The 26,323-nt window shown below is 47.0% G+C and overlaps 7 protein-coding genes across 10 annotated transcripts; 3 read left to right on the forward strand and 4 right to left on the reverse strand.

Moving 5' to 3' along the window:
• Nucleotides 1–6,319: 6,319 nt before the first annotated feature.
• LOC9654811 lies at nucleotides 6,320–9,262 on the reverse strand. Of its 3 annotated transcripts, XM_024668644.1 has the most exons (10): nucleotides 9,087–9,262; nucleotides 8,915–9,029; nucleotides 8,740–8,864; nucleotides 8,495–8,681; nucleotides 7,142–7,263; nucleotides 7,023–7,091; nucleotides 6,843–6,975; nucleotides 6,664–6,789; nucleotides 6,543–6,608; nucleotides 6,320–6,481 (listed from the first exon to the last, which is right to left on the reverse strand). In XM_024668644.1, the coding sequence occupies exons 2-10, from the start codon at nucleotides 8,969–8,971 to the stop codon at nucleotides 6,386–6,388; spliced, it is 981 nt and encodes a 326-aa protein (XP_024524412.1). In that variant the 5' UTR covers nucleotides 8,972–9,029; nucleotides 9,087–9,262; the 3' UTR covers nucleotides 6,320–6,385. The 3 variants fall into 3 exon arrangements, with proteins under 3 accessions (XP_024524412.1, XP_024524411.1, XP_024524413.1); XM_024668645.1 differs by lacking the exons at nucleotides 6,320–6,481; nucleotides 6,543–6,608; nucleotides 6,664–6,789; ... (1 more) ...; nucleotides 7,023–7,091; nucleotides 7,142–7,263 and adding exons at nucleotides 7,799–7,886; nucleotides 7,946–8,347; XM_024668643.1 differs by lacking the exons at nucleotides 6,320–6,481; nucleotides 6,543–6,608; nucleotides 6,664–6,789; ... (1 more) ...; nucleotides 7,023–7,091; nucleotides 7,142–7,263 and adding an exon at nucleotides 7,443–8,347.
• A 124-nt stretch (nucleotides 9,263–9,386) lies between these two features.
• LOC9654812 lies at nucleotides 9,387–10,903 on the forward strand. Its single transcript, XM_024669363.1, has 4 exons — nucleotides 9,387–9,931; nucleotides 10,025–10,336; nucleotides 10,403–10,579; nucleotides 10,643–10,903. Exons 1-4 carry the CDS (start codon nucleotides 9,689–9,691, stop codon nucleotides 10,727–10,729), a joined length of 819 nt encoding a protein of 272 aa, XP_024525131.1. The 5' UTR covers nucleotides 9,387–9,688; the 3' UTR covers nucleotides 10,730–10,903.
• Nucleotides 10,904–15,591: 4,688 nt separating this feature from the next.
• On the reverse strand, nucleotides 15,592–17,409 carry LOC9653966. Its single transcript, XM_024669015.1, has 8 exons — nucleotides 17,252–17,409; nucleotides 17,120–17,204; nucleotides 17,026–17,067; nucleotides 16,809–16,971; nucleotides 16,706–16,758; nucleotides 16,466–16,654; nucleotides 16,368–16,414; nucleotides 15,592–16,317 (listed from the first exon to the last, which is right to left on the reverse strand). Exons 1-8 carry the CDS (start codon nucleotides 17,407–17,409, stop codon nucleotides 16,263–16,265), a joined length of 792 nt encoding a protein of 263 aa, XP_024524783.1. The 3' UTR covers nucleotides 15,592–16,262.
• A 41-nt stretch (nucleotides 17,410–17,450) lies between these two features.
• Nucleotides 17,451–19,530, forward strand: LOC9654813 (pentatricopeptide repeat-containing protein At4g02750). Its single transcript, XM_002964137.2, has 2 exons — nucleotides 17,451–19,232; nucleotides 19,462–19,530. The coding sequence occupies exons 1-2, from the start codon at nucleotides 17,451–17,453 to the stop codon at nucleotides 19,528–19,530; spliced, it is 1,851 nt and encodes a 616-aa protein (XP_002964183.2).
• On the forward strand, nucleotides 19,250–21,186 carry LOC9653967. Of its 2 annotated transcripts, XM_024668685.1 has the most exons (11): nucleotides 19,251–19,287; nucleotides 19,339–19,402; nucleotides 19,462–19,533; nucleotides 19,581–19,952; nucleotides 20,014–20,151; nucleotides 20,203–20,271; nucleotides 20,319–20,390; nucleotides 20,458–20,540; nucleotides 20,589–20,717; nucleotides 20,764–20,977; nucleotides 21,037–21,186. In XM_024668685.1, the coding sequence occupies exons 4-11, from the start codon at nucleotides 19,587–19,589 to the stop codon at nucleotides 21,082–21,084; spliced, it is 1,119 nt and encodes a 372-aa protein (XP_024524453.1). In that variant the 5' UTR covers nucleotides 19,251–19,287; nucleotides 19,339–19,402; nucleotides 19,462–19,533; nucleotides 19,581–19,586; the 3' UTR covers nucleotides 21,085–21,186. The 2 variants fall into 2 exon arrangements, with proteins under 2 accessions (XP_002964184.1, XP_024524453.1); XM_002964138.2 differs by having other exon boundaries at nucleotides 19,250–19,287; nucleotides 19,462–19,952.
• On the reverse strand, nucleotides 21,080–22,104 carry LOC9653968 (sm-like protein LSM4). Its single transcript, XM_024668686.1, has 7 exons — nucleotides 21,989–22,104; nucleotides 21,888–21,929; nucleotides 21,739–21,837; nucleotides 21,601–21,678; nucleotides 21,487–21,523; nucleotides 21,313–21,432; nucleotides 21,080–21,248 (listed from the first exon to the last, which is right to left on the reverse strand). The coding sequence occupies exons 1-7, from the start codon at nucleotides 21,989–21,991 to the stop codon at nucleotides 21,229–21,231; spliced, it is 399 nt and encodes a 132-aa protein (XP_024524454.1). The 5' UTR covers nucleotides 21,992–22,104; the 3' UTR covers nucleotides 21,080–21,228.
• Nucleotides 22,105–22,212: 108 nt separating this feature from the next.
• On the reverse strand, nucleotides 22,213–26,040 carry LOC9654814 (cellulose synthase-like protein D3). The gene is made up of 3 exons (XM_002964529.2): nucleotides 24,887–26,040; nucleotides 24,018–24,822; nucleotides 22,213–23,949 (listed from the first exon to the last, which is right to left on the reverse strand). The coding sequence occupies exons 1-3, from the start codon at nucleotides 25,762–25,764 to the stop codon at nucleotides 22,249–22,251; spliced, it is 3,384 nt and encodes a 1,127-aa protein (XP_002964575.1). The 5' UTR covers nucleotides 25,765–26,040; the 3' UTR covers nucleotides 22,213–22,248.
• Between the last annotated feature and the right edge of the window lie 283 nt (nucleotides 26,041–26,323).

Genomic DNA, 26,323 nt, shown 5'->3' on the forward strand with positions numbered 1-26,323 from the left:
AATGAGTCTGCCCATCCTGCGGCAGGAAGATCCAATGCGCGTGTAGCAGTCAGGAATTGCTTCATTTTCATGGCGATTAGGAATTCACCGTCTCGACTCTTAATTCTCGAGCACAGAGATCTTTCAACTCCATGCATACCAGCAAGTCCTCTTGGGCATCTCTGACATGTTGCGCTCGGTTGACGAGTGGAGCTGCTTGATCATCAATATCCCCGCCACTGTGCGTCGACTCAGTTTTTGCCACGTGTATGCCACATCATCAGTTAATCGCCACATCACCAATTAAATATTGGGCGGTTTTTATTTAACTAGAAATAATACACCCAGAATATCCTTATATATTCTAGGATATTCTTTCATCTAACTTTTAACTCTAGTACTTTGTTGGTAATTAAGGTTTAATGTTAATAGCCATACCTAAACATTTCCTTTTACGATTATGATTCACTATATTCTAAGTAATTTATCCCTCAACAGATATCTCACCAAAAAATCATGAATTCCTAAATACGTAAATATTATTCTCATATATGAGGAGCTGACCGATTCTTGGCACAGGATTGCAACTCGTTTTCTTGTTCTTACAAGAAAATGAGTGTGGGGATCGGCTCTTTGCACTGATTCTTGGCATAAGAAGGTGAGGCCACATTAGTACAGGAGTAGAGAAATTTGAATAAGAGGAATTTTTATTTAACAACACCTTAATGGTTATTGACAATAACAAACAAACTGTTGTCTTGTATTGCTCCTCTCTTGTCGTTGATGCCAATGATCAAGCTCAGCTTGATTAACGAAAAGGAAGAGAGGGGCAATAGGAGGAACCATCTAAACATATGCATGGATGCTCCTACTACCTCCCCTTGCATGCACTCTTCAGTGTTGCTGCTGCCAGTGGATCTGCTCAAGCTAGTATCAGGAGATCTTCTAAACACAAGTCTGTGCCGTGGAAAAAGCCACTCTGTTAGAGTTTGCTATCACAGATTGGCCTTTTCCTTGCACTAACTTTCCTGTACAGGAGCTGCAAGAGGCAACAGTGGCGAACTAGCCAAATAAGCCATGTGCGCTCTTTCTTCGCCACTAAGTGGTGCAGACACATGGTTCATCTCCTAGTGTTTCCACCCTCCACCAGTGGTAAGCATTACTTGAGGCAGAAAGGGCAGGAACTATCCATCTACCTATCTACCTCTATGCTGTTTTAATCATGCGGTGTGTCACATGAATGCATGGATGCAAGAATGCAACTTTTTGTCAGCGTATCTGAGCACTGAGAACGTCTGCACCGTCTTGCAGCGCCGTCGCAACTCCACCACTCACCACGTCTCCGTTGAACACTGGGAAGCCACGGGCGCTACCAAGATTTCCATAGAGAATGGAAGAGGATAGTATACGGGACGCCAAGAGGTGAGGTGGGAATTGAGAACGACTGCGGCCCCTTGCTGCACCAAGGTCCTCTTGACCCTCACCCCGCTCTTGACCTCACAAAAGGGATACAGGCACGGACTTATATGCTCTGAGGAGCTGGCTCCAGGGTGTCAACGCATAATCGAGTGCCATGGGTGTTGGAGTTTATGTGAGAAGGGAAAGGAGAAATGTGGAGGTGGCACCTGAAGTTTTAGGGCTCTTAACGGCAGAAAATCAGATAAGCACGAGGCTGAAAATATGGAACGAGGGCTGTGCGTGGCGTTTGATCGTAGCAAGGTCTTTGAGGAGGTTATGCCGCCAGCCTTGGTAAGCTTTGATCATGGCTCAATCTTCCATCCCTCAAGTAATTCACAGAGCTTCGAAAATGCTCGTCTCCCTAGTGGCCTCCAGCGGGACAGTAACGTGTTGCAACTCCTTGACCTTCTTGGTGATGATCTCGAGCATGGAGATGGCTCCCTGACAGTGAGCAGCTTGCCACTGGACGAGCCTGTGCATACATGCAAGTGCATCCCCAACATGTTGCGCTTCGTTGAAATGCCCGAGACCAGCTGCTTGCGATGTTTTTCTGGATGCGAACCTCTCTGAACTCTGGCACAATCCTTTAGAGACGACGACGTAAAAAAGATATCTAAAAGGTACCTGGGTGAAGCTCCTCGCAAATCCGCTTCTCTGTCTTGGACTGTGTGCCGCCTGATCCGCTGGTCTTCCAGGATGTCGGCGGAGGCGAACTTTCTTCACTTCCAGAATAAATTCCTGCATGTCTCTGCAACGTTGCAGGACAAGATCTATCCATCTATATGCTGTTTTTAGTCTCGCTGTGCCCATTGAAAAGCATGAGACTGTATGCTATGCAATGCAATTGAATTCTTGCCTGCTGCTCAGGGATGCGGTTTGTACCTTCTGAGCTTCTTCTCCAGGTTTCTTTCTCCACCACTTTGGCCTTGAGCTCTTGTCCTGCCTTCTCACAAGTTCTGACATGTTAATGACTAGAGCTTCCTTCTACAACGTCAAGTCTGTCCTTCGCCATGCTCTCCCTGCTCACAAACTCACTTGATCGCTCTGTGCGCTAGTAGCTGTCCTTGCACAGAGAGAGGCTCCTCTTCCTGCTCTGCAATCTTTCGTTTTCTACGCAGAGCTGCTTCTCTGCTGCCACCCTTGCTTCCTGTAAAGCGAATTCTTGTCCGTTGTAAGCTTTCGTCCCAGCACCGTCGACCATGCCAGAGCATCCGGTGAAAAAGAACCAGCAGTTCCACCTCCGTCACATCTTTCTCGCCAGGCTGCGGTAGTGCTCTCATCCATGCAAACCGCTTGCAGCTCCGCTGGACGGCATACACGCCGACAATGTTGTTCCACGACGCCACATTGAGCTTCGAATGAAGTTGTGTTTTTAGCCTGCTGGGATTTAGAATTTAGTTTGTGTCACGGGATCAGTCCCAAGCACCATCAACTTCTTTCTGATGGTGGAGTTCCAGCAGTTCTTGATCTGGTAGTCCGTGCGACCGGGGAGCTTTGCAGACCATGTGCCAGTTATGTACAGGACAAAATTTCAGAAACAGTAGAAACATATTCATGACCCACCTGTTTCTCACAATTGCATGCATTTCCACAATGAACTCCTTCAGAAATCACTGTGGTTGAGCCCCGGCCTCAGATAGTTGCAGCCTGCAGCTCTTCCCGCCTGTAACTAGCTCAGTGATCATCACAGACAATTGTCTACGAAAGCTTCTCATGACTGATGTGTATATATGTACTAGCATGCTTTGGAACTTAACTCCATCGGCTGTGATCGTGCTTGAGCACGCACTCGATCAATAACTCGTCTTCAAATGGCGACCATAGCCCACGCCGTAGCATTCCTTGCTCCAGGATTTGTCCTAGTACATACTAACTTCCATTCTCCAGTGAGATCCAAACTGAAAACTTTACGTTCCTGGAGCTGTGCACTTGTTTGTGCCCAAGTACGAAAACATTCCTCTTCGAGTGACTATATAAAGTCATATAAAGAATTGTCGACATTGTTGCCGTGCTTCTACAGTTTCCTTCGAAAACCTTCGAAGTTGGCTGCGATTATCATTTCTTAAAAAAGATTCATGGTCTCAAGCCTTACCAAATCCTTGACGCTCAAGCTTTTCCTTCTTTTATAGATCAACTTGACGCAAGATGCCAAGGCTTTCGTATAATCAAGTCTGATACGCGTGAAACGCACCCGTAGACTACTCGACCAAAAATATTTCAGTACACATGTTTATAATTCATAAACGATTCAAATATCATTACGGAGGGAGTTTCTTCCTTTGCTTCTGGCGCCCGTAGAATTAAAAGACAAATCAGCTCATCGATAGATCACATCACATTGATATCGATGAATTCCCTCGAGTAATTTATATATATACAAAGAAAGCTATCTAGAATGCCCGTCTCCCTCCTGTCAAAAACCATAGCTGTGTGTACTACAGCACTGATGCCTATGGATCATCAAGGCCTCCAATGGACAGTAACGTGTTGCAACTCCTTGGCTTTCTTGGTGATGATCTCGAGCATGGAGATGGCTCCCTGCGCCACGAGGACAGTGAGCGGCTTGCCACTGGACGAGCATGCCCGTGCATACCTGCAAGTGCCTCTCGGTCATCTCCAACATGTTGCGCTTCGTCGAAATGCCCGAGTCGAGCTGCTTGATCGTTGACTCGATGTTTTCCTTCTGGATGCGAACCTCTCTCAAGTCTGCCAAGACAAATCCTTTAGAGAAGAAAACGTAAAAGAGAGCATGTACCTGAGCGAAGCTGCTTGTACTCCTCGCAAATCCGGACTAAGTCTGCTTCTACTATGTCTGAGTTTCCCCCTTTTCCTTGGACAGTGTACCGCCTGATCCGCTTGAGCTGGTCTTCCAGGTTGATAAACTTCGCTTGGAGGCGGAGGATGGCGGCAGTGGCGGACTTTATTTCCTCTTCCTTGGATCCCTGCTGAGTGTGGCATAATTGCTTAGAACGATCTTCCAGAATAAATTCCTGCATGTCTCTGCAACGTTGCAGGACAAGTGAAGAGCGTGGGGTCTTTCTAATGCATGAAGGAGAGATACGGTTTGTACCTTCTTCCTTCCACTTGTTTGAGCTTCTTCTCCAGTGCGTCGATCTTCGAGGACTTCACTCTCACGTCGCTCTCCAGCCTGCTTTTCTCCACCACTTTCTCCTTGAGCTCTTTCGCAAGGTTGTCTTTCTCAGCCGTGACGGCTGTGAGTTGCTTGGACAAGTTCTCCTTCTGGGAAGAAATGCTAGAGACTTCTTTCGTTAGAGCTTCCTTCTGCGACGTCAAGTCTGTGATTTCCTTAGCCATACTCTCCCTGCTTTTCACAAACCCGCCGATTTGATCGCCCAAAGCATCTATCTGTGTTCGAGTAGCTTTGAGATCTTCCTCTAATCTGTCTTTGCACAAAGAGAGGCTCCTCTTCTCCCTCTGCAATCCTTCGTTTTCTACGCAGAGAAGCTGCTTCTCTGCTGCCACTCTTGCTAAGTTCCTGTCAAGCGAATCCTTGTCCGACGTTATCCTCCCTATGCTTCCCTCTAAACTCTCTGCATGTACAGTCAGCCTTCTACAGTTTGTCGCAAGAGCTTCTTTCTCCGAGTGCGCGCTTTTCATGTCCTCTTCAAGACGTTCCTTCTCAAACGCCACCTCCTTCAGATTTTTGGCCAAGCTGTCCTTCTCGGATGTAATGCTCGATATGCTTTCCTCAAGACGGTCCTTGTGCAAAGTTAGCCTCCGGATGTTATCTTCCTTTTCGAACTGCGAGGTCTTATACTCTACATGAAGACGCTCCTTCTCAGCAGCAACCTGGCTCAAATTCTTGACCAACGCTTCTCTCTCGGAGGCGATGTTCGTCTTCTCCTCCACAACTTTGTTGAGATTCCTCGCCAGACTTTCTTTCTCAGCCGCAAAGCTGCTGAGTTCTTTCTGAAGCCTTTCTTTGTCCACTGTGAGCCTCCTCACCGCCGCATTGACGTTTTCCTCCCGGTTGATAAACTCGGAGAGCTCTCGGAAAATCCGGTCTTTATCGCTTCGAGCTTGCCACAGCTCCTTCGTCAGGCTCTCTTTCTCTGCAACCGTCTGTGAGCCAACTATCCCTTTCTCAAATCAGCAAGCAATAACACAAAGGTGTGTGAAGCTGTCAAGGAGAAGTACCTGGTTGTGTGCTGCTTGGAACGCATCCAAGCTACTCTCCATCTTGGCGATGAATCCCAACACGTAGTGGAGCTCCTCCACGGCCTTGTTCCTCGATTTCATGATCTCCTCGATCTTGGAATGGAGGTTGACGTAGTACTCGTACATCTTCTCCACAAGCGCGCACGTCTTCTGCTCCATGAAGCTGCTATAATCGCTGCAAAACACCGTGTTCTTCTCCATCTCCTGGAGCGCCGAATTTCTCTCGTCCTGGAGCTGCCGGATTTCCACCTCCAGCGCGTCTGGCGAGCTCATCTCGACGCACTCGTCGCACTCCGTGATCTGGACGGGGATGAACACCGGATCCATCTGCATTTCCAGCACCATATCGCGAAGCTTGGCCACCTCCTTTCGGATCGACAGATGCTTCTCCTCAAGAACCAAGCTCCTCTTTTGCGCCAGGAAGTACAGCGCCTCGAGATCCTTTTGTGCATCGGATTCGTGCGGCACTGGCCTGACCTCTATGAATGCCATGAGAAATCGCCGCTGCTCCTCCGATACCGATCGATCTATAGCTCACTCACTTGGATTACGCACAAGATGATCGCCATCGCCCTTGCTGCCCTTGGGAGAAATCCCGCCCTAGGGTTTTCGAAAATTTACACACGTCCTTTCATTTACACCGCTTCCACAGCAGCGCACACGTGGTGGCCAGCCAGTGGCCCAAGCACCGCGGTTTCGGGGTCAATGGTCCAGTCAATTTTCAACGTTCCATTCAAACTTGGCAAAATGCCAATCGAACGGCTGAAACTTAAAAGTACCTCGAGTTAAGGGCTTTGTCTGCCGCCAAAGTAACCAATGTAGCTCCATAAGGCCTCGCATGAGCGTAGAAGCACTCGGCCATCGCCTGGAAGGATATCTAGCGTGATTTTCTTGCGAGAAGATGAAATCATAGAAAGGGAACTTACAGTTCCATTCTCTGATGTTAAGTCCGAGGATCCTCGCGAGAAGAATGAATGAACTCCTTCCTTGGGCTGTGGAAAACCAAGAACAAGTAAGTGATAGGTTGATCGAGACAGAGCAGCTTACTTTGTCTCTGGGATCTTTCTGCGGTGGCGATAGCATCGCTCCGGCTCTCATCGTCATGCTGTTGGCGAAGCCATACGTGGTCCCTTCTCTCGAAGTTCGTGACTTGTCCAGGATGATCCTATCCATCTGTGAAGAACTTTTGATCTTTAAGCTATGGAAAAGAATGCTTTTGTAGTTACCTGAGGAGGCTTTGGTCTTGGCGGAGGTGGAGGAATGGGCCGTTTCTTTGCTCCAGCAAAATATGGCATCTTCGGGCGTTTCTTGGGCTCGGGAGCCGTTTGCAAGCGATCGTAGTAGGCTCCGAGCACAGTCCTGATTTACCAAAACGTTCTTTTAAGGAAGAAGAGGGAAGAATTTACCGTGGGTCGTCTTGCAGCTTAAGTTCGTGACGAACGCGTTCTAGCCTGTGGAATGAACTCTCGGGTATCCTGGAAAAACAGAAAGCCTTTGTCGCAACAGAAGCTTGTGTTAAACGGACCTCTCTTCTAGATGAGAGTCGCAGTCGGTATCATCACACGTTGATCTTTGGCCACACTTTGGACTCGCTGTCCTCGGTTTCTTTGAAAACAAGTCGATAGGCCTGATAATTCTCGGTGGTTTCTGCAAGGATAGTCCACCATTATCAACCAAAACAAAAGAGAAGAAGAAGAAGAAATCCACCTGTACGAACCAAGACCGACAGAAACGTCACTCTAACTCAAGATTCCCAGAAGAAAAAAGAGAAAAATAAATAAAGAAAACCATCTCTGCGGTTGTCGAAGCTCTAGCTAGAAACGACGTTGTTGAACTTCTTTGTCCATTTATTTTCGAGCCGCTAGGAAGCAACATTCTTTGGAAGAGCCATCTACTGCTGCTGCTTTTGGTCCTCGGGAGGCAGATCCTCCTTCCTACACCCGCAAGAGCTGTGACGATTTAAGTACTGTATTTGCTCCACCGGACTTAGCAACTGGAGCTGCCGCGGTTTCTTTCCCGCTGTCTCTGCAATCACGCTAGCTTTCCTCGGGAGCTTCTTCGACTTGGCTCGAGTCGGCCTAGTTTTGGCAGCGCTCCGAGCCTCAGCTCTCTCAGCTAGCAGTATAGCATCGGACAGAGAACCCGGCCTCAAGGCAGTCACCTCATTTCTGATCTTAAACTTGAGCCCAGCAGTGAACCTGCGAAGCTGCTCCTCGTTGCTCAGCGACTGCACCCCCATCATCTCCATCCGTAGCTTCCAAAACCTTTCACTGTAATCACCAATAGTTTCCTTTTCACCTTGCTCAAATCCCATCCATGCTTGCATTACCTTCTCTCTGGAATGATGAAATCCCGGCAAGCAGACCTGGTCCTTGAAAGCCCACGTCTTTCTCGGCGACTTCTGCCTATCAAAAACCGTGCTTGCGACGGCGGTCGACGCATTGTTGCCATAACTTCCACCACCACCACCTTCGTCAAAACTCGCCAGCCAAGAGAGAACCTTGTCGGCCTCGGACGACGTCAGGAGCCTCTCGTTGATCCGTGGAGTCTCCTCCCTACTGCCGCTAATGCCCACTTCTCTCCTCCTCGGTGTCTGAGAAGACTTCGCCCTCAAACGCTCGAGTTGTACCTCCAGATCCTGGCACTTCCCCCGCTCCTCCACAAACAACTGTTTGAGACTGTCAAGCTGCTCCTTAATCTGCCCAAGCTTCTTCATTTGCATGCTGTCCGTCTGCTTACACCATGCCTTACCCCCTCATGAAAAACCAAAGCTCTTGCGCAAAACAGGCACGAAAAAAACCAAAGGACATGACACGAAGAGACATGACCCAAGCAAAACCACCCGAAACATTCATCCGCGGTAAAGGAGAAAGTTTACCTTGTCACGGTACCACGTATGCTCCTGCTCGGGCTCCGTGTCAAGGCGTCGCTGGATCAAACTCATGTCCTGCATCGTCGAGTGGTATGGTGCGTACTGTGGACAACTCGGCTTGTACTTAAGCGGCGGCTTGGATGGTTTCTTCTTCTCTCCCGGGAGAGGATACTTCTCATCGCAGAAATCATACCTGTGTCAAACTCCGATCAATCAGACCAACTTTGGAGCTGGGAGCGAGAGAGACTTACTTGTATTTCGGGAGGCCCATCGGGAACTGGAACTTCTTGTTCATCTCAATGTTGTTTAGCACCTTCATGTACTGACCATAGTCTCGAGTGCGTGGAGGATAGTCCGAAGGCTCCGGAGGGGCCATCTAGAAAAACGAAAAGGATTCTAGAACGAACGATACGCGCAAGAACTTACCGCCCTCATGTAGGAGGTCTCGAATCGCCCCAGGCATTTCTTCTTGGTGTCTCCCATCTTTCGTTTCTCCTTCTCTTGTCCAAACTCCAAACCGGGAAGAACGATCACAGGCCAGCTAGAGGCGAGCTTATCAGGAGAAGTGGAGAGAGCGACGAGGAAGGGACAAACTTACACGGAGGAGGATCAACCATTGCAATTGCAATGCATTCCCCGGAAACGAATGAGGCGCCAGCACGGAAATTCCATGCCCGCGCCGCCGCACAGCTCTAGCGCTTCCCAAATGCGGCACCGCTTCCCTCGTCGCGCTCGCGACGCGCAAGGCCGGTTGCCCATTGGAGAGACACGACGGCTCAGCTGAAGAAACCCTAAAAACCCGGTACGGACACTCTGCCACGTGGCACGCGTACGCGCAAGGAATATACCCGTTCTTAAAACTAAACCAGCCGCTAACTTTTCTCGTTGCCGTTTCGCTGTATTTTATTGCCCTAGAAAGCTAGAAAAGCCCCCAAGCGGCGCTGTTAAGGCGTGTGATTCGGGCTAGGGTTATTGGAATGCGGGGCGCGTCATCGCAGCCGGCATAGCTTCGTGCGCAAGGTGAGCGGCTGCGACGGCAGATTGGGGGATCCGAGCGCCGCGGCAGTGGGAATTTCTAGGGTTCTTCGCGGGGGGCGCATGAGCAGGGATTTGTTATCCGTGGAGCTTGCAGGATTGAAGAGTGTTATAGGACGTTTGGATTAGCGCCATCACGAAGAAAAGTGGGTCGCACCAGTTGCCATGTCTGCGGCTGTTTGTCAGAAGCGGCATTTTGACGAGCTACACGGGTCTCCTCCAATCTCGACTCCCCTCTCCAAGAGACGCTGCGGTGGGAATTCGAATTCTCCAGTTCGTTTTCCCTCGGCGGCTCCGGTTTTTGGCCGGAGCAGCTCTCCTGGTACCACTGGGCCGAGCTCTCCTTCCTCCTCGTCACACGACATCTTTCTCCAGCTCAGAGCTTTGTATCCTGACATGGATGGACAGGTAAAACCGTGTTCTTTTCTTCAAAGAGAAAAGAAGCTTTCTTTTCCTGAAGTTGACATTGTGACATTTTTTTTTTCTCTCTTTTTTCGCCAGCTTGTCGAGAAGGTCATTGAGAACTGTGGAAACAATCTAGACGATGCCATCAAATGCCTTAACGATTTGCGGCTCTCAAACGAGAGGCCAGCGGTGAGCAGTGCTTCGCAGCACGCGCCAGCAGCGTCGGCCCACCAGCAGCAGGAACAGCCAGCGAGCAGCGAAGGATTAGAATGGGTGGAGCTCTTCGTGCGGGAGATGCTCAGTGCCTCAGACCTCACAGACGCTCGCGTGCGCGCAACCAGAGCACTGGAGTCTTTCGAGAAGGCCGTCACGACTCGAAATGCCGCTGCAGTGGAAGCCATCCAAAAGGTGTGGATTTTTCTCTTTCACTGGCTGCTCGCTAAGCTACTGCTGCGTGTTTCCATATGTTTCTAGGAGAATGAAACGCTCAAGGGGCAGCTCCAAGTGATGGTGAAAGACAATGGAATCCTCAAGCGGGCAGTGGCCATCCAACACGAGCGCTACTCGGCGGAGATCGACGAGAAGGGGAAGGAGGTGAAGCATTTGAAGCAACTCGTGACACAGTACCAGGAACAAATGAGGACTCTAGAGGTAAGCCAAGCCATCGCTCATTGCTTTCGTGGCATGAATAATCCTTTTGTGTCATGTTCACAGCTTAACAATTACGCGCTCACCGTCCACCTGAGAAGAGCCCAAGACAACAGCTCCATCCCGAATCGCTACAACCCGGACGTGTTCTAAGCAAGCGCAAGCTCGTTCAGCGGAGATTCTTATTTTCGTCAGTGCATAGTGAGAATAAGAAAATCTAAAGAGGATATTCCGTGCACGTTTTCTTAGCTTGATTATTTAATTGTCTAAAGGATAAAGAAGCAACACCTTTTATACTTAAATTAAATGTAAACTTTCCAGATTAAATTTAGGTAATAAAAATTTAATCTGGATGTAATTTAAGTTGATTACATAAAAGTATTCAAACTGAACCATTAAATTTAAATAGAGATTGCGTAGCAAATGCTGGGCAGTTGGCAAAACCTGTGCTGGCTTGGTGGAAGTCTAATGAAATTCTCAAGCAAATCCCACCTTCTGAAGCGTAAGAACTTACCTTTTTTTTTTGTATAAATAGATGCTCCTTATTTAATGGCCTTAAGTTATAATACAATCAAATTCAAGGCCAAATTACCAGCAAAGCATTGGTGCTGCTACAACTCTCCCTCCACCAGGTTTCCCTGGGGTCCGGATCGAGTGCTGTGTAGGGATCCCTGGAGTCTCAATGTAGGTGACGGGAGTGGAATTGCGAGCGTTGACTATTGGAGCGCGTCCGACAGATCCATCGCCTAAGTAAATTTGAGCCGCTGCGTCAGATTATGTGAATTAGAGTTGTGAAGAACACGCACTGTAAGAGTTTTACTAACTGACCTCTCCATCTTTTGTAGCAGTCTAGACTAGCACTCACTCGTACACATCGAGAGTGCACTGCTTCCCAATACTGAACGGCTGAATCAGGCATCCACTCAAATTTCAGAAATTCTGACAGTCTTAGCCGTAATGGAGCCCGTGTCACAGCCCACAATCAGCCGCGTAACCCTCAAACAGTTGACACAACACTTGGTGATGAAGTTTTCTCCGGGACTTGGAAGCGCCTGGAAAGCAGGATGAGGACGGGATCATCTCACGAGCATCATCCAATTCGTCTGATGACAGAGAGCAGACAAGACATTTGGAGCACAAGCAAGCTTTCTTCCTACACAGTATTGTGGGTTCATCAGTACCTGGATTGCGGACGGACTGTTGGATAGTGGTGGTGGCATTGGCGCATTGACAAGAGAGTGGCAGTAATCCGCCATAGAACCAGAATTTTCCAAAGGCTCAACTTTGCGCCACGATCAGAGCATAGACAGTCTTTTAAGCTTGAAGGATACCTTTGTACTCATCTTTTATTCTTGGACATTAACTCTACAAACATAGTAGTAATTAAGGGAATAAGATGTAAAGGATGGGAAAACTTTCATTCAAATTCTTGATTGTGGAGAAGCTAGTGAGAAATTTTATTAAAAATATTCAACAATCTATGTTTTTCTTTTTTATTTTTTGATTCTAGGAAGCTAAAAATCTTTTTAAAAATATATAAGAATATCACTAGTTAACTTCTTTTGTTTTCTCTGTTTCTTAAAAGTCATATCCATATCCTAGAGTTTTATTAAGTGCATAATCTACAAAATCAAGTGTATAACACTATACAATATTTTTGTTTGCAAAATGACCTTATAATGTAAATAAGTACATTAATAAAAAACTTTTATTACTGAGTACAAAAGAAAAAGAAGAAAATCCAACAAAAACTCAAATGCAATATCGAAAAAACTTATAATATTTTATCATTTTTTATACCACGATATTAATGGTAAAGTGTGTCCCAAATTTATTGAGTAATTTAGATATTTGCATTGTCTTTGAGTTTTTATTATGGATAGGATTTTTTTTTGTGCTTAATAACAAGACAAGTTTCCCAAAAGTACCTCTTCTGAAAAACTTAAATTATAAATTTTTTAGATATGCAAAAATAACATTAATTAAATATATACTATTTATATCTCATTAATTTCATTACAAATGTATTTCTAGTTTAGTACCCCTCACTTTGTAAAGAGTATGATAGCACACATAGATATTGAGCATAGATTATAGAATATAGATTTAAAGTAATAGAAAATAAAAAGTTAACTACTAAATATCTCATTAGTTTTATTAATTTATCTTCTTTAAAATAAAAACTAAAACGTAAATTAAATACAAATCTAAGATGATTGATTGATCAATTGCCTCAAACGACCAAGACAACTAAAATTAAATAAAAAATTTTTAGGTTATCAATCTCGAGAAGCTCAAGGGACTCTCCATATATAAAAGGTGAGCTCCTTTCTTTCTTTGAAAATTTATATTTTTATATTAATTTTAAATGAGATTAATTATAAGAAATTTTATAGAAATAATATAAAGCCACAATGTAAAGTTAGAGTAAAATATTAATATAAATATTTAATCACACAATGTGCATTCAAGTTCTAGAGAAAATATATAGTTATATATAAATATTTAAAAAAAGTGGATTTCTTACTTCTATAATTAATAATTGAAGAAAAAAACATAGATTTAATGAGATTTGTTACTAATATTCAATAATTTTAATTAAAAATAAATATAGTACCAGAAATAATATTATATATGATATTATTCAATACAGTATAATTTATAAAAGCATAATTGTTAATTTTGTCAAAAGTGAACTTTAGGTGGGAGCATATGTTTCATTTTTTCAAAACTAAAATTAATTCTATATTAAATTTATTTATAAAATGGCTGTGGACTAAACAAAACTTATCAAAATTTAAATATGTTATTTTTTTATAAAAAAAATAATTTACTAATAAATATTTATATAAGGACATAATGAAAATTAAATAAAAGCTAATATTATGGTAGTCTCAATGAACTTCAAATAATAAATAACTTTTAATGATAAAATCAGTATATTTTTTATTGAGGAGTTTGAGAAAAAAAATATATTATAAAATCATATATTTAAAATATTTATTTTTATAATAATATATAATTATATTATTTAGAAATTATATTTCAGAATTATACTCCAGTATTTGAAATTTTATATTTTAAAATTTTTTTGGAACTCAACTATCTGAAAAATATTTTGCATAAGTGAAAAGTTTATAAAACCTTTTTTTATCATTTTTTAGTAATATAAAGCTTTAATCATCTTATGAGATCTAAGTATATCGCTACGATGCCATATACTAATATTAATATAGTGAGATTTTGATAGCCATCATATTAGTTTCAATTTTGACCATTTGCTCCTAGTAGAGATGAAAAGTAATTGTGATTGTACCTAATAAGTACTTGAATTTATGCTTTTGTTTTAGATGTAACTTTTGCATCATCTAGATATCTCTTATTATTATAACTTTTTCAATTTCTTTTCTTTTTTTTCTTTTTGTTCATCTTCATGGCAAATCAATAACCTCTTCCTCCTTTGACTTTGAAGCAATAATTAATGTGATTGTTTGATGTTATGTGATTGCAATTGAACAATTAGACTTATTTGGTAATGTCATTCATGGTATGTGGTGTAGTTCCTTCCACTCTTATTGCCAATCTTTGTGAACTTCTTTCATAGGAATCTTGAATGATATATATTATTGGTTCAATCAATTTTTAGTGATTGTCATCATATAAAATGGATGATATGGTGTTGGTTTGTTTTCCCAATTTTATAGTATATACTTTGTTTAATAGGCTTCGTGCTTAGTGGAAAGGATTATATTGAGTATTACAGTAAGTTGGATTGCAAATTTATAAAGTTTGACATGTTATTCAACAAGCTAATCCTTAAAGAACTATGTATGTACAACAATTAAAACCCTTCATACAAAAGGATTTAGAATAATTTACACTTTTTAGAGATTCACTGGTGCCTCCTTTTGATATTCTTCCAAATTCTAACCCATGGATTAGGGAACCTTAAGGGCTTTCCATCCTTCTAAGAGGAAGGAATGACATGAGGTCCAAGTGTATATCTATAATGTTGTATATTAATTTTAACATTTTTAGTATAGTAGGATTTTGACAATTATTGAATTGATTTTAATTTGGACCATTCATTTTTGTATATAAGCTAGTGTTTTTGGGCTAATTGAATATGTATATTTATATATTCCATTTCTGTATTTTATGCACTCACAATCTTTATAAAATTTCAATTTTAAACTTCTATTTCCAAATTTCTACTTATTAAAGGAGTTTGAAAGCATTAAGATAAATACTTAAAACAATAGAATATTTATTTTTTATGGTGAAATATTATTATATAGATTTTTATATTGAAAAGTTTGGGGCATTTATATCCTTCTAATCTTTCATTTACATATTAAAGTTAATATTTTAACTTTTAATTAATATATCTATATTATCAATATTTATTAAAAAATTTATGAAATTATTTTTTATAATTTACCAACTTAATAAAACAATTTAATTAACTTTTAGTTACAGATAATATTCTTTTTATCTATATTATATTATAATTATTTTTATATAAATTATTTTTATTGTTGAGATTGAGGTCTAGAAGACAATGCATGAAATTTAAATCTTAAAAATATATTTATTAAAAATTAATTAATATTTTCTTTATATATATTATGTCTTATGTATAAAATATCCTTTAAAATAATAGAATTCATTAATATTTTAGTTAAAAGTTTTTATGAATTATAATCAAAACATGTTTACAAACTCAATGATATGTTTGATTTTTGTTTATCAGTTTATTAATTATATACAAATTTCATTATTAAAAAGAATAATTTATTTCTAATTTTTTAAAAATTACAATTCCATATAAACTTATTTATGTACTACAGCATTTATTATATAATATTTATGTTATTTTCATGAAATTTTTTAAGGTTTAGAGTAAGAGAATGACAATCCTCTTTTACAAAAAACAACAAGATGGGGAAAAAAATTTGTATTTGAGACCTCATATATTTTGATTAACTATTTTGAAACTTCAAGTTTAAAGAGAATATTTTTTATGCGTTTCTTAAGATTCGAAATTCTCTTTCCAGTATTCGCCTCCAAAACCAGTGAAAGGGATCTCGTCCTCTTTGAGTAGTGAGTCCTTGGGTTTCCTGAGCTCGTCGGGATTGATGCCCAGCCTCTGGTACGCTGATACCGACTTGGCTTTCGTTGTAAGCTTGCAGATCCGGCGGTAGAGTAGCACGGGAAGCGTGACGAAGAGAAAGTGTGGGATCGAGAGCGGACAGCAGCACAATGCTAGACAGTCGGCCGAGTAACCCATCAAACAGTTGACGCAGCGCTTGGTGACGAGCTTGATCGCTCTTCTCCGGGACTTGGAACCGGCTGGAAAGCAGGATGAGGACGGGATCGTCTCAAGGCCATCGTCGAATTCGCCAGATGACGGAGAGATCTCGTTTGGTTGCTCGAGACATTGGGAGCAAAAGCAAGCTTTCTTCCTACACAGTGTTGTCGACTCATCGGTACCTGGATTATGAACGCACAGGAAGCAGCGGCTTATTGGATGATGGTCGCGTTGGCGCATTGACAAGAGAGTGGCGACGATCCGCCAGAGAACCATAAACACGTTGCTCCACATTTTCGACGGCGCTCATCTCTGCGCCACAATCAAAGAATAGGCGGTCTTTTAAGCTTGAAGGAAGGTCCGAGTACCTTGTACTCATCTTTTATCCTTGGACATCTCGTCATTCACGATAGCCAGCATTCCTTCGACCCTGTAAAGCTGCAGTAATTAGGAGAAAAGTGCTTTCATGGCTTTGCATACCTGTTTTTCTCGACTTGAGCCTCGGCAAGCCAAGAAGTTAAACACACCTATAAAGAGCTGGTTGGCACCTTTCGATGGTTAAAACACTCGCAAGTTACCTCTAGAGCTTCTCTTTCGAGTTTGGTTCCGGGAAGGTCAAGAGCTGAGCTTGGTAAATCGTGGTTTGTGCAGTGTCCAGCTATCGATAACTCGTGCTCGCAGAACATCAAGCAATGGAGAGCTCTCAGATTCTCTGTGGAGAGAACTTCATTGTCCTGGAAACCCAAGAGCTTGGAAGCAATGCGCCACTGAAGAAGTTGATAAGTAAGATCAGAAAGCCATTGCATTGTAAACGTCACCTTGATCCTTAGTTCTCTAAGGTACATGGCAGTGATCTCCGTTGCTAAATCTTCTGCAAAGACAAAAGGATCAACACGGACACAAGAAATCGAGAAAACAAACCGTAGCATTTGATAGTGAGCATTGAGAACACGGGAGCTCCATCGCCATCGCCATTGTCACCGTCGAAAACTTTCTCTTGCGAGAATGTAGCTACGCTTCCAGAATCCTTCACGTAGGTTCTCATGGACTTGGCCGCATAAATCAACCTGGAAGTAGCATCTTCCTGCTCAAACAAGCATAAGAACCAAAAGCTATGGAGAAAAAAATCCACTCACACCAGCTCTTGGTACGCCGAGACGAGCTCCTGGCAGTTTGATCTCTGCAAATGAAAGAAAAATAAATCTTCCTGAAAAGATCGATTTGATTCAAACCTGCTGGCACAGGAGCTTCTCGCTCGATGCCGATCGCAGGCCAGGCATGTCTTCCAGCACTCCCAAATCCATGGACACCAAATATCTGCGAAGAAGGATTGGAGCAAGCACGATCCAGATTGGAAGAACTACCCCTGCGTGAGAAAAACATTGACGAATCCAGTGGCTGCCGAGAGGCCCTTGCTGGAAGCCGCCGACCACGACGATCGCGCCGCGGCAATCGAAGACCAGACGTTCCTCACATTCCGCTGCGCGGCGGGGCGCCACAATCGCTCGCGCAGCTCCGCCATGGCTGGAGAAAATATTTAGGGCTTATGGAAGAAGAAGATGAATGAAGCAATGGACAAGGTTTCGCTTCCAAGCAGCAAGAATCCCTCCCAGGATCGTTTCCAGCGGCGGCAAGAAGCACCAGGATCATCTCACCGCGAGCCTCGGTCTCCTGGATCGCAGCGAGACCGCGGACAAGAACACGTTTGCATCGCTCCTCCGCGAATGCGGCAGTCGCCAGGCCCTGGATCAGGGCAGGAGAATCCACCGGCACATCGTCAACACCGGATTGGAGCGCGACATCTTCCTCCAGAATCTCCTCGTCCAGATGTATGGCAATTGCGGCAGCACGGCATCCGCTCGGTGCATCTTCGACTCCATTGCGGAGCCCAATTCGGTCTCCTGGCACCTGCTGATGCTCGCCTACGCGCAAGGTGGAGATCTTGCGGAGGCGCGTGCGATCTTCCACCGGATGCCAGAGATCCGGAAGAACAGCATCTCGTGGAACATCATCGTTACAGCATTTGCCCAGACCGGGCATATTGACGACGCGAAAGCGCTGTTCCAGGAGATGCCGCGCCGCGACGTGGTATCCTGGAACACGATGATCACCGCGCTCGTCCGGGCGAGCCGCGCGGCGGAGGCGATCGCGTTGTTCCGGCGGATGGACGTGCCGCCGGATCGCATCACATTCGTGTCGTGCATCGATGCCTGCGCCTCCGCGCTGGCGGTGGAGCTCGGCAAAGATCTTCACTCGCGCGCCGCTACCGCTTGCCTGGCCGCGGATGTTCTCGTCGCTACCTCACTCGTGAGTATGTATGGAAAGTTTGGATCCACTGCGAGCGCCAAGGCGGTGTATGACTCGGTGAGCTCCGGCGGCGATGTGATTCTCCACACCTCGATGATCGCGGCCTTCGCTGAAAATGGCGAGATCGATCGAGCGAGGGAGCTCTTCCACGGGCTTTCCAGCGCCAGGGATCACGTCTGCTGGACGAGCATGATCGTGGCGTGTGGATCCAATGGAGAGCTCCCCGAGGCCGAGAGATTTTTCCAGCGGATGCCGGGGAGGTCACTCGTGTCGTGGAATGCGATGATGGGAGCGATGATCCAGAGCGGCGAGTACTCTCTCGCGATCGAAATTTTCCGCGAGATGGATCTGGAAGGAGTGACTGCGGACAAGATCTCGTGCGTCACGGTTCTCGACGCCTGCGCGAACCTCACGAGGCTCGACGAGGGAAGAACTGTGCACTGGATCGTCCAAGGCGTGGAGGAGCTGGGTGAGTGCGTGATCGTCAAGACCGCGCTGCTCAACCTCTATGGAAAATGCGGAAAGCTGGCGGAGGCGAGAGAGATCTTCGACGAGATGGCGGCGAGGAAGACGATCGAGACTTGGAACGCGATGATCTCGTCCTACGCTCAAAAGGGTCAGGGGAGGAGAGTTTTGGAGCTCTACTGGCTGCTCAACTTGGATGGGATCGTCCCCGACTTTGTGACGTTCCTGTGCGTGATCTCGACTTGCAGCCATGCTGGACTGGTCGAGGATGGTCGCAGCCACTTCCACTCTATCACCGCCGACTTTAGCAGCTTCCCGACGCGGGATCACTACTGCTGCATGCTGGATCTCCTGGGACGAGCTGGCCGATTGAACGACGCCGAGGAGCTCGTCGAGCTGATGCCGTTTGAGCCCAATGCTGTGGAGTGGACTGCCGTGCTTGGAGGGTGTGAGATGCATGGAGAGTTCCAGCGCGGGGAGAGAGTTTCAAAGAGGTTTTTTGGGCTGAAAGACGACGAGACTGGCGTGGCTCCATACTTGCTGCTCTCCAATCAGCTGATGACTGCAACGATGGTATAGTTCATGGCAATATCACGAAAGAGAATTGGATCGTGAACGAGGCAAACAGGTTCGTCAGAATATGTTCCTTTATCTTGCTGACAAAGAATTTTTTTTCCAGGAACTGCGTACGATGTAGTTTCTACATGGATTCAAAGTGAATGAAGAGCAAAACGAGGAAAGAGGTTCGTAGAACTTTCATTCTCAGAATTTTCCTCTGACGTCTTTTAAATGCTAAATGCAGGCTTTGGAGTTTCCAGTAACATGTAGTTTTCTGCAAGGTGTCTCTCATATGGCCAAGATTGAAGATTGAGAGGTCTACATAAACTTTTGCTTTCATCAAATGCTAACTTCAGCTTAAAGGTGGCTATGGCGACGGGACTTCTTCCCTCACAGTTTTTCGCCTCTGGTGGTCGTAGCTGCTGTAAGTTTCCCAAGCTGCCTGGAGCGAAGCCGTCCAAGTTCCACAGCAGAGTATCGGTGCCCCGCTTGTCTAGGCGAGTCTCTGCTACTGCCACTCCTGTTGCTACTGATGCGGAAAGTTTGGTCGGGTTCCTGGAGCAGGATTTGCCACACCTGTTTGACGACCAGGGAATCGACAGGACCCGCTACGAGGAGCGAGTGGAGTTTAGAGATCCCATCACCAAGTATGACACTCTGAGCGGCTACCTTTTCAACCTCCAGCTCCTCCGCGTGGTTTTCAACGTCGAATTTATCCTTCACGAGGCCAAGAAGGTTTGACGAGGCCATTGTTTTCTAGGCTTGACTCGGCTGCTGTATTCTCGATTTTCCACAGACAAAACAGGACGAGATCACAACACGATGGACAATGAACATGACCTTCAAACTGTTGCCATGGAAGCCAGTGCTGCTGATTACAGGAGTTTCGGTCATGGGAGTCAACTTGAGCACTGGAAGATTTCGCAGCCATGTGGTAACTTCGAGCTTTTTCGTTTCACAGGCACTTCATCTCGTTGTAGAACAGGACTACTGGGATTCTGTAGACAACAATGACTATTTCTCGTTTGAGGCCGTCATGGACGTGTTGAAGCAGGCAAGCTCTCTATTCTATGACGATTCTTTTATGATTGTTTGTAATAGATGCGACCTTTCAAAACACCCAACTTGGAGACTCCAAAATACACGGCTTTGAAGAGAACCAAATATTACGAGGTTCTGTTCTTTTCCCCCCTTTTTTTTTCTAATTTGCAAGCCACTGACTGCTGAAAAACAAATGTAGATTCGGAAGTATGACGCATTTCTAGTAGTCGAAACCACGACTGATGGACTGGCTAGCTCAAGCGGTTTCAACAGCGTTGCCGGGTAAATTATTATCCTAAGCAAGTTCAGTGCTTCACGTCGCGAGAACAGGTACATCTTTGGAAAGAACCAACGCGAGGAGAAGATGAAGATGACCACACCAGTTTTTACAGCGAGGCAGAGCCAGGATTGCAGCGACGTGATCCAGATTGTCTTGCCGTTGAATTGCGAGCTCCCGAAGTAAGTAGAACCAAGTAAAGCATTACTGATCTTTAAATTGTTCTAGATTGCCTCCTCCAAACTCCAGCGAGCTAACTCTACGTGAAGTGAGCAGAGTCTACGCTGCTGCGATCAAGTTTAGCGGCGCAGTCACCGAAGAACTCGTCATGGAAAAGCAAAAGCTCTTGAGAGACAGTCTTCGCAGAGATGATCTTAAGCCTGCGGATGGCTACTTGCTTGCTCGCTACAACGATCCCGATAGCACTCCAGCTTTCTTAAGAGTAAGATTTATCACTTGGAAATCTCATATTTTTTCCCATGGATTGCTTGTTCGTTGCAGAGAAACGAAGTGCTTATCTGGCTGGAAGACTATCACTTTGAAGTATGATCAAAGTTTTGTAGATGCCAATTAAATTGATATGGTGATACACTGAAAATAGTAGCTCTCAAATCTTCAAATCTTAGAGGAGCTCTACAAAACTTTCATGCACAAGCCTGTCTTTTCCCAGATCTTTGCGACGTATGTGAATCATCAGCCACGACCCCGACCACCTACAAAAACAAAGCAAAGAACGAAGTGAAAAAAGGTTCTTATTCGCAGAGACAAACTTGATACCTCGGCCTCCTCTTGGAGCTCCACGGCCTCCTCGGCCTCCTTCTTGCGGCCCCCGCCCCCTGCCTCGTCCTACAACCTCCCCTCTTCCGCGGCCACGCCCGACGCTCGGGGGCTTTCTATCTGTAAAGCCAGATCTGTGAGAAAACTAGAACCAGGAGAAAGAGGAAGATTTACCAGAGCGCTTGGTTTCTTCTTGGACCTTGTCAATCACCTGGTTCAAACGAAGTGAGTGACGATCTCTCTCTCTCACAAACAAGCTCGGCAGTAACGCGAATGGAAATCGCTCACCTCGTCTGGAACACGAAGATACTTAATGGTGTTGCCCCTGATGTAGCACTCGGGCATTCTCCAAAACCGGTCTCCATCCTGGAGAGAAAGAAGGATGAGAACTTCCGCAAAAGAAAGGAAGGAGAAAACATCACTCGCCTTGGAAGTGCAAATAACTTCTCGTAGATGGATGTTCATCCAGCTATCGCAGCTCACCAAATGCCCATTGTAAGTCTCTCCATTCTTGAGCTCCACTAGCTACCAAAGCGAATTTTCAGACAAAGAAGAAAACGAAGAACATCACTCACCATTGGGTGCCCATGCGCTGTCTTGAGCAGCGAAAGCGGAAGCTGCGCGAAAAAAACCCTAAGAAACGCGCGATCGATCGATCAGCACAAGGAAAACATACCATCTCTCGCCGCGTGCGTTCTCCCGCCTAGCTCTGCGCTCCGGAAAACCCTAACTCTTCGACCTCAAGCCATTTTGGATTTAGGGTTCCTTTATTCACAAAGTTTTTTTTTTTCTTTCGCGGCGCGCATTGGCGTCCAAAAAATCGATCGATCGATCGCGCCGAATCGATCCAGTCCTTCTCTGTAGATCTACAATGCTCCGTGGAGCAGCCGCGGCGGCAACTGGGCGAAGAATGGAGCTGCATTGTCTCGGGTATGGCTATGGGAACTGGAATCCCCCTCCAATGTTGTTGGCGCCGCTAGGGTTCCTCAGCGACACCCACAGCAGCGAGATTATGATAGACAGGAGCCCCGCCCAGACGAAGACGATCGTGGGAGCCCTGCCCTTGCGGCCCATCAGGCCCTTGGCGAAGGGATAGAGATGGCACAGCACCCAGAAGCTGAAGAACACCCCGCCCAGGAGCTGGCTCCAGCGCGGGACCTCGGAGTAGATCTCACGCGACACCGCCACGGCGATGGCGATGAGATTTGTGAGCATGATCGTGATGGGCGGGATCATGAGCGCCGACCACTTGACGATGTAGAGGTCGGCATACACGTCCTGCTCGTCTCCAGCGGCCTTGGACGTGAGCGTGAAGGAGATATCAATGCCTGCGACCACCTTGAGCAGCCCCTGGAGGACCGCCACGAGGTGAGCGCTGGTTCCGCCGATCAGCCAGAACTGCTCGTTCCGCCACCATTCGTCCAGGGTGATACCCGACCACCGGATCTCGAGCACCGCTAGCAGGCACAGCGTGAGCGTGATGACGAAGAGGTAGACCAGGAAGGTGGTGCTCAGCGTCTGGACGATGAACTCTCCTGTGAAGAGCGACAGCGCTGGGAGGAAGCAGTAGACGACGAGGAAGATCGAGGTGAAGGGATAGACGCCAACGTTGAGGTAGGCGATCCTCTGGAGGAACTTAAGCCGGGTGTTGGCGAAGAGAGCGTTGTTTCTGGAGAAGAAAATCTCGACCGAGCCGGTGGCCCAGCGGAGGACCTGGTGGAGACGATCGGTGAGGTTGATGGGAGCTGTGCCGTGGAAGGCGTCGACTTTGGTGACGCAGTAGACCGACCTCCACCCGCGGTTGTGCATCCGGAAGCCGGTGACCACGTCCTCGGTGACCGAGCCGTAGATCCATCCGACTCGCTGCCCCCACTCGGTCTTCCCCTCGTAGAAGCACGAGATAACGTGAATGGCCTCCGCGACCGTGGTGGCATCGAGAGGCTCGCGGGGGACGAGAAGAGCTCCAGGTGGTCGACCGTTCTTCGCACCCTGCTCGGCTAGAGGCCGGCCTTGGAACTCGGCAACAGGGACGGAAGCAGCGAAACCGGCCGAGTTGCCGAACCGCTTTGGCAAGAGCTGGAGCTCAACGTCGTCGTCCTCGATGCTCTTGGTCTTGGATGTTTTCTTCCTTCCTCCGCCGCAGCAGCCTCGGTCTTTCACTCTTGGGGGGTCGAAGCCGTAGAGGGCGGTTCTCCGGAAGCAGCAGCCGGTGCCAACGTAGACGGGGCCCTGGATTCCGTCCAGAGCTCGCATGTTGACGTCGAAGAAGACGGAGTTGTGGTTGGCGTAGCGGTCGTTGGGGTCGATCCCCTCGAACCGCTGGGGGAACTGGACGTAGCAGATCTGGTCGCCGGTGCGGTCCATCATGAAGCACATCGCCTCACGGATAGCGAGCGCGTTGTAGATGTAGTGGTCGCAGTCGAGGTTGAGGATGAAGGCTCCGTTGGACATGATGGCGCTGGCCCGGACGAGCGCGTTCATGGCTCCGGCTTTCTTGTTGTGGTCGTAGCCGGGGCGCTTCTCTCGGGAGACGTAGACCAGCATTGGAAGGCGGGTGTCGATGCCGGTGGTGTCGATGATGGTAGAAGTATCGGGGGTGCCGAGGATTGGGTCACTGCTTGGAGGAGCCAGCATCACCTGGGAACAGCCACAGATCGAGTCAGCCAACTTTTCAAGGAGAAACAAAAGGTGGCGAAAAAACTTACTTGGATGATACCAGCGTGATCACCTCGACCATGCTCCGACGACGTCACCGTCCAAGTTCCTGGCCAGTGTGTGCCATCGGACATCCAGGTCGCTTTTGGGATATTGAGAGGCTCTGTCACGTCTCTGCCGCTCTCGATCTGTGCTCGCTTGGCTTTGATCTCCTCGTGCGCATTGTAGGCATCGGACCTCCGCCGGATCGCCTCAGGTAGGCCGTTGATCCTGACTTTGAACTCGTCGTACTCACGCTTCACTCGTCTCCTGTCCTTTACGAAATCAGGACGCGACTTGTTCTTGGTTGGATCACCTCTCAGCGCGAAATACGTCTCGGGATTGCGAGGCTCGATCACGTGCTTGCGACAGAAGGGGACCCAGGTCTGAGCAAAGCTGGCGGCCTCCGCAAGTGCCTCGAAGGTTAACAGTGCTCCTCCATCGTCAGAAAGATAGCAGGCGGTCTTCTCGACGGGGTATTCTGCGGCTAGAATGGACAGGATAGTGTTGGCAGTGACGAGTGGTGGCTCCTTCTCGGGATCAGCAGTAGAGACGAACAGGTCCACGCCTGGAAGATCAGACCGTCCCTTGGGATTGTTCGGACCCGGCTTCTCAAACCTTTCTTTGAGCGCCTCCAAGTCCGTGTGCCGGTTAACCGGAACTAGCTTTGGCAGCTGATCGAGCAGCCACGAGAAGGCAAACCAGATCTCACAGGCGACGGACATACCCCACAGCCACACTGCGTCACGGTTTGGATTCCTCACTCGCCACATGAGGAACAGGACCAGGACAACCATCCGGAAGAGCACCAAGAACCTGGAGTCCAGAAAAAAAAAATGTTAGCAGACAAAAGACAAAGTTTGCGGATCGAGCAAAGTACCTGTATGGGCTGATGATGGCGGCTGGGATGCTAGATTTCCTGGCCAGGGGGCGCTTGGACCGCTCGTTAAAGGCAGGTGGATCGGCATCCGGGCCGAAGTTATAATCGTTGGGTGGCCAGTGAGCGTTTCCATATCCATAGGTACCTTTGGTCTCGAAGAGCCACTTGGCGTGGTCAAACTCCGACTGCTTCACGATCATGGTGTTCTTCCGGGATCCAAGCCTCCGGGGATCGGCCTTGGCAGTGGCCGTGGTGGTGGCGGCAGAGGCGCCAGAAGTGGGAGTGAGAGCTTTGGTCTTGGACTCCGTCTCCCGCTCGTCATCCTCGTCCTCCTCCTTGTACACCTCCTTGCAGCCGGGACAGATTCCACCGTTGGAGACGGCGTCGATGAAGCACTCCTTACAGATGCTAAAGCCGCACTCGCAGGGATGGATCTCGTTGCCTTGCTCGTCCCTCATTGCGAGCTGGTCGCAGCCCCGGACGCCGCAGGTGGAAGGCCCGGTGAGGAGCTGCTGGCCGTGCTCGGGGTGCTTCTCCATGATGTGGCCGCGGGTGATGGCGTTGTATCCTCCGGTGAAGATGGCGTTTGAGACGAACTGCTGGGACGCTTGCTGCGGTGCTGTCGGGCCCGAGAAGTTCATAGGCTGGTTGTCCGGCGTCGGGGGTATGTGCACCGTGTAAGGATTCAGGAACTCCCCGCTCACGGGGAAGTCGGCGGTGGACATGATATCGGACATCTCGCTCTCGTCGCGTGAAGCATACCGGTAGCGGCCGCTGGAGGATCGAAGCTGAGGACCTGTGCTGTTTGGAGCGGCCGCGGGATTGCGGAAGCTATTTGTGCGAGTGCTCTGCTGCTGCTGCTGCTGCGAAGACGCCATTTTGATCGATGATGCTGCTGCTTATGAAGTGCTGATGGCCTAGAGAGGACTAAGAAGGACGAGCTAAAACCTGCGACCGATTCGTGCTGAGAAACGCGAGGAGAGAAGAATTGGCATGGATGCAGCGACTTTAGCGGCGTCGCCACAGTGCGGGAGGGACTAAGTCATTTTTTTGCGCCACTATGGAATTCTAGATCGCTGGGATGTGGAAAAATTCGTCGGGTCGTTCTACTGCTGTGGGCTCTATATCGCGATCACAGCTATAAGAAGGGAATTACCCCTGCAAGAGGGAGTGGATTTGACGATTTCACAAAAAACAATCACGCGGCTAAACTTCTTCCTTTCCACGCTGCATTGGAACGTGCCCTGTTATATTAGGTCATTTTCATTGACGGCCGTGAGCCGGCAAGCGGAATGTGCGGCATCCCGCGGATATGCCGTCAGATTTGCCGGAATGTGCCGGAGAGCGAGCGGAATAACCTGTGACGTGCAGGCTTCGTGCAGCGGGACGGCCCAACGCGTGGGGCCGCGTTTGAGAAGTTTCTTTCGATTTCGTCGT

This window comes from Selaginella moellendorffii, unplaced genomic scaffold (assembly GCF_000143415.4).
Source record: "Selaginella moellendorffii unplaced genomic scaffold, v1.0 SELMOscaffold_4, whole genome shotgun sequence".
Classification (NCBI taxonomy): domain Eukaryota; kingdom Viridiplantae; phylum Streptophyta; class Lycopodiopsida; order Selaginellales; family Selaginellaceae; genus Selaginella; species Selaginella moellendorffii.

Bases quoted from the DNA above. Each gene is read 5' to 3' on its own strand.
- LOC9653967 (XM_002964138.2), top strand. From the start codon at position 19,587: ATGGCGACGGGACTTCTTCCCTCACAGTTTTTCGCCTCTGGTGGTCGT. The intron at 20,541-20,588 runs GTAAATTATTAT...TCGCGAGAACAG, and splicing joins GGTTTCAACAGCGTTGCCGG to GTACATCTTTGGAAAGAACC. The intron at 20,978-21,036 runs GTAAGATTTATC...TGTTCGTTGCAG, and splicing joins GCACTCCAGCTTTCTTAAGA to AGAAACGAAGTGCTTATCTG.
- LOC9653966 (XM_024669015.1), bottom strand. From the start codon at position 17,409: ATGGCGGAGCTGCGCGAGCGATTGTGGCGCCCCGCCGCGCAGCGGAAT. The intron at 16,972-17,025 runs GTGTGAGTGGAT...TTGTTTGAGCAG, and splicing joins TCTCGGCGTACCAAGAGCTG to GAAGATGCTACTTCCAGGTT. The intron at 16,415-16,465 runs GTAACTTGCGAG...AGCTCTTTATAG, and splicing joins TCGAAAGAGAAGCTCTAGAG to GTGTGTTTAACTTCTTGGCT.
- LOC9653968 (XM_024668686.1), bottom strand. The intron at 21,524-21,600 runs GTGAGCGATTTC...CGTTTGAACCAG, and splicing joins ATCTTCGTGTTCCAGACGAG to GTGATTGACAAGGTCCAAGA. The intron at 21,433-21,486 runs GTAAATCTTCCT...CTGGCTTTACAG, and splicing joins AGAAGAAACCAAGCGCTCTG to ATAGAAAGCCCCCGAGCGTC.
- LOC9654813 (XM_002964137.2), top strand. From the start codon at position 17,451: ATGAAGCAATGGACAAGGTTTCGCTTCCAAGCAGCAAGAATCCCTCCC. The intron at 19,233-19,461 runs GTATAGTTCATG...TGCTAAATGCAG, and splicing joins AGCTGATGACTGCAACGATG to GCTTTGGAGTTTCCAGTAAC.
- LOC9654811 (XM_024668643.1), bottom strand. From the start codon at position 8,971: ATGGGAGACACCAAGAAGAAATGCCTGGGGCGATTCGAGACCTCCTAC. The intron at 8,865-8,914 runs GTAAGTTCTTGC...TCGTTTTTCTAG, and splicing joins AGACCTCCTACATGAGGGCG to ATGGCCCCTCCGGAGCCTTC. The intron at 8,682-8,739 runs GTAAGTCTCTCT...AGTTTGACACAG, and splicing joins ATGGGCCTCCCGAAATACAA to GTATGATTTCTGCGATGAGA.
- LOC9654814 (XM_002964529.2), bottom strand. From the start codon at position 25,764: ATGGCGTCTTCGCAGCAGCAGCAGCAGCAGAGCACTCGCACAAATAGC. The intron at 24,823-24,886 runs GTACTTTGCTCG...TCTGGACTCCAG, and splicing joins GCCATCATCAGCCCATACAG to GTTCTTGGTGCTCTTCCGGA. The intron at 23,950-24,017 runs GTAAGTTTTTTC...GGCTGTTCCCAG, and splicing joins ATCACGCTGGTATCATCCAA to GTGATGCTGGCTCCTCCAAG.
- LOC9654812 (XM_024669363.1), top strand. From the start codon at position 9,689: ATGTCTGCGGCTGTTTGTCAGAAGCGGCATTTTGACGAGCTACACGGG. The intron at 10,337-10,402 runs GTGTGGATTTTT...ATATGTTTCTAG, and splicing joins CAGTGGAAGCCATCCAAAAG to GAGAATGAAACGCTCAAGGG. The intron at 10,580-10,642 runs GTAAGCCAAGCC...TCATGTTCACAG, and splicing joins AACAAATGAGGACTCTAGAG to CTTAACAATTACGCGCTCAC.